Source organism: Trichoplusia ni, chromosome 12 (genome assembly GCF_003590095.1).
Source record: "Trichoplusia ni isolate ovarian cell line Hi5 chromosome 12, tn1, whole genome shotgun sequence".
Lineage (NCBI taxonomy): Eukaryota > Metazoa > Arthropoda > Insecta > Lepidoptera > Noctuidae > Trichoplusia > Trichoplusia ni.
The window spans coordinates 5,231,843-5,241,111 of NC_039489.1; the positions used below are offsets into that span (position 1 = coordinate 5,231,843).

At 33.0% G+C, this 9,269-nt stretch overlaps 1 protein-coding gene across 4 annotated transcripts in view; it reads left to right on the forward strand.

The window, feature by feature from the left end:
• LOC113499632 (metastasis suppressor protein 1-like) overlaps positions 1-554 on the forward strand; it is a 138,794-nt gene extending 138,240 nt beyond the window's left edge. For all 4 annotated transcript variants that reach the window (XM_026880163.1, XM_026880164.1, XM_026880165.1 and 1 more), the window contains one exon: positions 262-554. In XM_026880163.1, coding sequence (XP_026735964.1) covers positions 262-369 — 108 coding nt within the window. In that variant the 3' untranslated portion in view covers positions 370-554. The remainder of the gene's footprint in view (positions 1-261) is intronic.
• The last annotated feature ends 8,715 nt before the right edge of the window (positions 555-9,269 follow it).

Here is a 9,269-nt window from a genome sequence, read left to right on the forward strand (position 1 = left end):
GAAAAAGATACCATTTTTTTTTTATTCAGTCAATTTAATCAAGCATGAGGGGTCGATTTATTGATTATGTGCACATAAAAATTTGGTTACAGGCACTGTTTTTATGCATTTTTTTATCAATTTAACTTGTGTATTATTCTGCTTCTTTGCATTTACCATTTATCTTCAAAAAGATTTACTTCTGAAACAAATTTAAATAATAATAATTAAATAATAATAAATTTAAATATAAATATAATAATCAAACAACAACTTCCCCAGCCCGACCCCCGAGCATGTCACACGTCCCTCATGGAACAGATAAAGCGCGGCGCAACACTCCGCCGCAACAAGCACTGCAACGACAGGTCCGCGCCTAAAATACGATAAGTATCGTCCACGCTGTCACGACACTACACACGATGTAGCCTTAATGATCACTTGATACTCGATACTCGATGGCTATGGGATGTCGGCAATGATATGTTAAATGTGTAATGATGAATTGATACTAAAGTTAGGTATCTACTAGCTTTTCGCCCGCGGCTCCGCCCGCGCCGATGTCGGTTATATCGCGTTTCGAAGTCTTCAAAAGTCCGGGATAAAAACTATCCTATGTTCTTTCTCAAGGTCAACTCTGTCTCTGTACCAAATTTTATTAAAATCAGTTGAGTGGTTTAGACGTGAAAGCGTAACAGACAGACAGACAGAGTTAATTTCGCATTTATAATATTAGTAGGGATAGGATGTTTAAATTGAAGTAAGTGTTTGGATAATGAAAGTTTTATAAATTAAATGATGTCGGAAATTGCACCCGATGATGGACACTGGGATATTTTTAGTTATGTTTAACTTTTATGGATAAAGTAATGGTTTTTAAGCAAATCAAAATTGTTATGTGTTAAAATTGTTGCTTTATTTGACTTGCTGGATTGTAAAATTGTACTAAAAGTAATGGGAAAAAATTGCTCGAAAAATGAAAATTGTCCTATTATTGAGTAATAAAGCATCAAACATACATATCCACAACCGAGCTCTTTTTATATCCATGTTCTTTCTCAATGCAGAAACATATCATAAAACCTTACTATAACAACAACACAAAAATCAACCTTATACCAAAAGCATAAGGTTCAAAACGTTATCATTAAGTCTATATCGTGTGTAGTTCGTTCTACGTTAGTTAACGTCCAATAAAGTCCTGTATATACCTACTCTATATGTTACTTGTAACTATGTATATGTAGTTGTGTTAGCTCTAGTTTTGTGTGTACTGGTTATTAAGATCATCTATGCCACTAATATATACAATTATCGTGTCACGGTATGCGTAATTGAACTCCTCCGAAATAGCTCGACCGATTGTCATGAAATTTTGTGAAGGTTGTAGGTCTAAGAATTGGACATCTATTTTTTATTCCCTACAACTCATTTTTAAGGCAAAATTACGGCTACTGGGATTGCTAGTAATAATTATTATAATTTTCGGAGTAGCACGGATTTGTGACGTTATTGACCCCACTCCTATACGTTCTACCATCTTTGATGCGTTTAACCTTCGAATTTTTACTTAAATACTATTTTTTCAAATGTATTTGCTTTTCCGGATGAGAAATCATCAAATGGTTCCTTCCACTTTGAGTTGATCGGAAGGGAGTGTCAGACTTCTACTGACTATAACCCACCCATGTTCCTTTCTCTGCCCTTCGTGTACCGAAGCCACGGTAACACTTTCGGACAATCTCACTGCCCCGGGTTAAAAATCTGGCTGACGGTCTAATTCGATTTTTTTTTGTTTAAGTTCCATATAGAAGTTAGAAGCAATACATATTTCTACCTACAATGGGTTGGCAACCAGTGTCAGCGACGAATAAGCATTGCATATGCATTTTAGCGGTTTTCCCACAATAAAATTACTTGGAATATGACGTTGAGAAATGTATTGTTTATTGTTTGAAGAGGTGAATGATTCACCTGAAATATATTTCAAATCAATAACATAATATCACTATAAAACCAAAATTAACAAATTTGGCATTGAAATTTCACCTAATAAATACCAATACATACATATTTCAAACATAAAAGGCTTCCGACGTCACCAAAACAATGGACTATTTATATTCATAACGAAGTTCGATGTTTCCCTGAGTTCTATTCTTATATTGGATTTCCCAGTGTATTCAACAAAATAAGCAGTAATAAACGGATAAGCGTTATAAGGAAAATATCACATCATTTAATACCCTTCTTTGGTAGAACATTATCTTGATACTATTTTTAGACCAGCAAAATTATCGAATGCATTGATGAAAAAAGTGGGTTAAAGGTGCAGCTATATAAAAGAGACTTAGCGATGCACATTTTAAATATTTTATTTAAGAAATAAAATTCAAACCCTCCACGTGATATAGAAATCTTATCTAAAGAAATATGGGTCAATCTTTAAACCGCACTGTCTCAATAAATTTTCGAGATTTTTTTATCTTATTCGCTCAGCAGATCATTTCTGAAATATTTTGAAATCACTCAACTCGATAAAGCAATCTATAAAATGTTAATGTCTTTGAAGTCCTTTTTAACAATAAACACTATTCCCTTTGCGTTACAGTCAGTTAAAGAAAGTTTTTTATAGCAATTTCTATTATTTTTTTCTTTTATTATACGATTATACTATCCTGTATACTTCACGTCATAAGAAAGGTTGTAGTTTTGTTACAGTTTATACATTAACGTTTTACAAAACTATTAACATTCTTTGCGTTCTTCATCAAATCTTTTACTCTGCTGAATAAAAGTTTGCATGAACTGATGTTATATGCTAACGGTGTACTATTATAGATGTCGTATCCCCTATTTTGATCCAGCAAAAGTCCTCTAAAAATAAAAAAAAAAAACAAAAAATTAAAATTCATTTATTCAAATTAGGCTACTAAGTAGCACTTTTTGAAGGTCAGGTTACATTGGACAGCACCCAGTTTCGCCCACCCATCACCGCTTCCTAACTGCTTTTGCTGTGAGAGAAGAAACGGTGCAACAAACTCCCCAGCAGCACGCTCTTATTAAGATGCCTTACCCCACTACAGATACGGATAGATCACAATCACGTGGCTTATCGAAACAAAATGTCATTTACATAGGACCGTTATTTATTGACGTTAACGATTGTAGAAAGGCCACTTCTATCGAAGTTGAAAAGCAGCAGTAATCATCATCGGCCTAGCCTTTTCCCAACTATGTTGGGGTCGGCTTCCAGTCTAACCGGTTTCAGCTGAGTACCAGTGTTTCGCAAGGAGCGCTTGTCTATCTGACCTCCTCAACCCAATTACCGGGGCAACACGACACCCGTTAGTTAGACTGGTTGTCTGACTTTCAAGTTTCTGACTACCTGTAACGACTGTCAAAGATGTAGGTATAGCAGCCGGGACCCACAATTGAATGTGCCTTCCGAAAAGCAGTAGTTCCTTCTCGAAAGGCACGTTAAATTGTGGGCAAGTTAATCGTACTTCTGAATTGCGAATAATATAATATAATATTGGACAACACACTTAACCAATTTGTTTATCTTTAGCCTATTTGTACGTATCGGTATCGGGAGTTTGATAAGCACTTGACCGGTTTTTATTTATATGTCAAAGGTTACAAAGTGGCATTTTTCCAACCCTATGATTTCAGTAAACGATGCATATAACGTCATTGAAACGAAATAAACAAACAAATCCTATTATTCTTAAAAAATTAGTAAAATCAACTTTATTACCATGTGATGTAATATCGAAATTGCTTGAGCTAGATACACATTTTACCTTTTATTATTCTTGTAAATAATTATGACGTAGTTAGTACAATAAGTAAGCTGAAAGTTTAGATCATGTTATTCATTTTATGCAAAATAAAGTAGGAAAATATATTAAATGTAATTTAATCGTAGACTTTGTATGAATTGAATCAAAATTTAAACGTTCAAGTGCGACTCGGATTTGCGTCAATGTCGTTAGTCCAACTCGCACTTGACCGTTTTTTGCAATACTGTGTCACGAACTGTACACTATACACGAACTGGGCTGCTTTTGTAAGACGACTAAAAAATCACGGTGTATAAGTCGCTCATACAACTCTATACACATCTACGACACAAAAAATTGTACCCGATATACGTAGACCATTTAAACCCGGTATCACGTGTGTTTTACATACCATCCTTGATTACAAGAATCTTGATACCATCTGTAAGCTATTTATAGTGCGATCGGTTCTCTGTCTTAATATTTGTGGTAGGGTTCCGTACAAATATGCTTAAGGAAAACCGATAGGCAATAAAATTGGTCACACGTATCACAGATATATGACTGCGACAACCTTTACTACGTCATCATCTTAGCCTTTTCTTTTCCCAAGTATGTTGGGGTCGACTTCGAGTCTAACCGGATTCAGCTAAGTACCAGTGTTTTACAAGGAGCGACTGCCTATCTGACCTCCTCAACCCAGTTACCGGGGCAACACGACACCCGTTAGTTAGACTGGTTGTCAGACTTTCGAGCTTCTGACAAACTATTGCTTCACTTACTTGGAAAAAAGTTTTATCGTGATTATTTGCAACTGTCTTATTACCGCTGTTCATGAGATATGGCTTATTGGGTGGGCTTACATGTTCCGACTGCAGAAGGAACCTTTTTACTAGAATTCCGTTTTAACACTTTCGGTATCTAACCCTCAAAAACCGTTCAGTATAAAAAAAAACTACATAATAATATGTGAACCGACTGTTTATTAATTCCTGAATGATGACGTATATAAAAGTTAAACAAACATTACGTAGGTCCGGGCCGTTTTGTGAATCATTTTGAGCACACGTTACAAAAGCGTGCCGACAATTACAACATAGTTGCAAAGTTAGGTATTTGTAACTCATTCATGAATGTGCTGATAGGTTTTCCTTGCCTGTACTGTGATTTTGTTATTGTATAGACTTTCGTAATACAAATTATTTCATTAACAATTTATTTAATTTTATGGACTAATTTAATAGTATAATACAAACGATGTTCCGTATCTTAATCACTATTAAAATTCTTCCACAGATAATTACCAGTACTGTTTAATATGTAAGCATGATATTTTGTTTCTGTGCAAACTTCATTTTTGAATACGATATTTTTACATCGTTTTTCCAAGTTTTCCTAGTTTGGAATTACTATATTTCCAACTATTTTTCCCTAAGCTACCAATTTCTGATTATAAAAAATCAGAAAATCAAAAATCGTAGAGTACCATTGTTGTTGTCAGAGAGAGATGCCGCTATGCAATGTGTAGTTTGCTGTCTCGCTTTTACATCTGCAATTATATTACTTTTAAAGGTGGCAAGCTCTCTAACAAAATAAAAGTACGCAATATTTTTCGCACAAGTAAATTAAAAATAATATATTTTAGATTCCGAATTACGTAAATCTCTACATTCCCTAAATGGGCTATACAATCCCAACATTATAATTCTATGTATTGTTATGTTTTGATAACAATACGAGAAACATTATCAAAACAATTATTTCTCCGAGAACGTTGAAGTTTATAGGAATAATACGTAATTATATGATATGTGTAATTAAATTAAACATGTGTTACATGATCGGTTTTGGTTTAAATAACTCATTCTCCATTATGCAATACTTGTGACAGAGTTTTCAAGTTCTGTTTTAAAGCGTATAAAAGTTCTAGAGAAAAGGCGATTAGAACAAAACAATAGATTAAATTTATTTTTCACAAATTTGCTTTTGAAGATTTTTAAATGATGCAGCAGTTTGTTAACGCGGCTTCGCCCGACTAGTTTCGGCCCAACGGGAGCCCTTAATCATGAGCTGAGGCGGCGGGCGAGCGAGTCGAACCGAACTTAGTATAATAGAGTCAAATTCATGTCACCTAAATCGCGTAAGGTGAAAAAATTAAGAATTATATCCAATTTCTTTTATATTTTTCTGACATGCAAATTATTTTCCAACGAAGAGGTATTCGGTCATCTCTGTTATTATTTACTTGAACTACCAATTACAATGTCTACTACGACTTTAAAATTCTAATTACTTTTGCGTTTCAATAATACAACGCAGGTTAAACGTCACAGAACATCGTCTGTTAATTATACTTGTGGTCAATTAAATGACCTTATTGTTGACTCTGTGACGTTTTAAGTGACCTTTCCCTAGAAATTCAACTTTTCCGTATTATTAGCGCTTCTTAGTTCTAGCCGTCGCCTTGATTACTTATGCAGTCTAGATCAAACAAAAAAGAACTTATCCAATTGAAGTTTGTAGTCAACGTTACCGTTAATCGAAAATACTCGAATGTAAATAGAGATGACAGGTCTCGGTCACGTGACTCATTGAAAAAAAACGTTATTCTGTTGATAGAAATCGATGATTTGAAAGATTTAAGGTATGCCAATTGGCTAAAGGCTGTCGTTTACGAAACAAGTGTTTCGCAAGTTTTTTGTGAATGAGAGTAGAATCTTGCTAAATTAGACTTTTATAGAGCCAGTATCATATCTAAATTGTGACCAGGCACGGTCATTACACGTCACACGCAGATATTAAAAACGATTCTGAAGCATCCAAGTCACTTTGCGCATCTAATAAAAACCTCATTTAGGTATGTGGGTTTTAAAGAACTATATAACCAGTACACACATTACCTAAAGCTATGTGTTTAGTTATTAATGTAATACGAACAAATCACTTTAAACTGATGACATAATCTATTGTACCACTATCTTGAAACGCTCGTAACATGTATACGAAAATCTTTGTTTCATGTCTATGTATAACTAAAGGCTGATTTAGACGATGCGGGGAATATTGTAAAGTTGCAATACATTGAAGAGCAACAAAGCTCTGGTATCAAAAGTGATAATCATTGACGAAAATGTATAAAGACTTGCCGAAATTTCTAGCATCGTGTGAGTCAGCCTTAATAAGTATATGTCAGTGTTATGAATGCGGAATACGAAATATCCAATGAGAAATGAGATTTTTACTTGAATGAGACAGAAAAGAGTCAATTTGAAGAGTACACGGTTTTGAAGAAATGTTAATTAACAATATTATACTGTGAGTGACGATTGTTTTCTTCTTGAAAGAATTTATTTTTATCCTTAAAATCAGTCATGATTATCCAAAATGGCGCTTGATGCATTCTTGACGCATGAGACTTGATGATTTTTCTTTTTTACATCACAAATACAAAGTGACACTTGTACAAACATTAACGCAGATTTCAAAACAAAAATTAGTGGGAGTGATATGTAATACGACGTCAGGTGACTTACCAAAAAAATTTTTTTTTTGTACGATATTCACTATATATGGGCTTGTGTTAAAATGTTTTGATTTGCATGTTTGAATATTAAAAATAATACAGATAATTGGGTCGGAATACTGTTTGTCTGTTATGTATGATTTCGAATTAACGAAAATTCGACGGAATTCAAAGAAATTTCGTATTCCGATTTAAACAAGTAACATGATAAAAACCTAGAAACAAATGGTTTTGGACAATAGCGTATAAGATTTTCAAAATATAAATTAATAGTTTGTAAGGAAAATATTATCAATTGTTAATAATATAAAGAAGAGTTCACATTTCTTTTTTCGCAAGTTTTTTTTTTAATAATCTACAGATTTTATAGAATTTACCTGTTTCTGAAATTTCAACATTTATTTGCGATTAATGATATTTTTGTAAAGTTGTAAAAAAGAACGAATTCTGTTTTAATTTATTATTGAAATATTATTAATCGTAGATAAATTGGACAAATGTTATTATTATGTTAAAACTCACGATTTTTACTGAACATCTGTGTAAAAAAATCTTGGCTTTAAACTACTTTCTACTCGAGGTCTATCACCATTCTTTAAGGATTGTTGCAACTGTTAAAAAGAGATAGCACACTCACAGCGTAGCATAGCATCTCTTTTCCTCAACAGTCTTACTTTAAAATGTGTATGGACCCCTATCTGTCAGATTTTCTAAAATTTTGTAGTAATATTTGATGAGAATTCTTTGAGAAATATACACTAACGACATATCTTTTAACTTGAAAATGTTTCTTAATAAGTGGTTTTATTAATACGAAAATGTAACTCGAAAAATATTATTTTTCATTTAATTTTTATTATTTAGAATAACATAGAGCTTTCGATTCCTTTCAATAGTATCTAACTTAATATTATATATAGCTTTTGATACAAGTGAACAATTATTTTTTGCATATTCGTATTTATAAACCACCTATGTGCGTCTGAAATAATATCTCTGAATAAATATAAATAACTGTCACAATGTTTATAATATAATATATATGATATATATTTAAATATAGCGTTTTATAGATCAATATTGTAGTATTTAAGTAGATAAAAATGTTTTCACGCTAATTGTAAAGACATATGAAAGCTTGAGGTTCGAGATTTGGCGTCGAATACGCTTATGTGCAAGTACTAATACTGTCTCACCTCATTTAGAAGGCGCGTGATTACTAGACGTTGGTGGCTAATATGCCTTGTTATACTAAAACCAAAATTCAAAAATCTGTTTGAAACTAGAACCCCTAATTGTCTCTTTAGAGGCCCCTATTTGTCTCTCAGAAGGGGTTAGGGGCTCTTAATTGTCTCTTGTAGGCTTAAAGCCTCTAATTGTCTCTCATAGGACTTTAGGCGCCTTTAATTGTCTCTTATAAGGATAAGGGGCTAGGGGTTAAAATTGAAGGAAAAAACAACAGGTTGAAGGATCTTGGTTTTAATATAATAAAGGTAAATAGAATGATATATATCTCCGCTCGTTAATTTAATCTCTTTTTATATAGTTTGCAACGAGCAGTACTGAACGCTAGTTTTGTATTTAAATAATGTAAGTGTGTGTATAGCCGTGTAGGTTAGATGTTCTACATATCTCAGTAACATTGTTTGAACGTCCATCTGTTGTCCCCGAATTAAACTATCTTCTGTGAGTGTCGGTGGGAATCGCATCGTTTTTGGTACAGCAGTTTAGTAGATACTGAGTTCCATTGGAGGAATATTGTCTAAAGATAGTTATGTCGATTTTTCTTTTCATTATTTATATATGTACATAAAAATATTAATTTTTGTTTCATATGTGATCTGATTGTGTACGTTTTTTGCCTTGAAAAACAGTTTGAGACAAATTCTTCTTTTTTGTTTATGGCATGTGGTTATAATATTATCAGGTCAGTAAGTTTACAATATAAGAGGATGTTTTTTGATATTTTTTATTTTTGTATT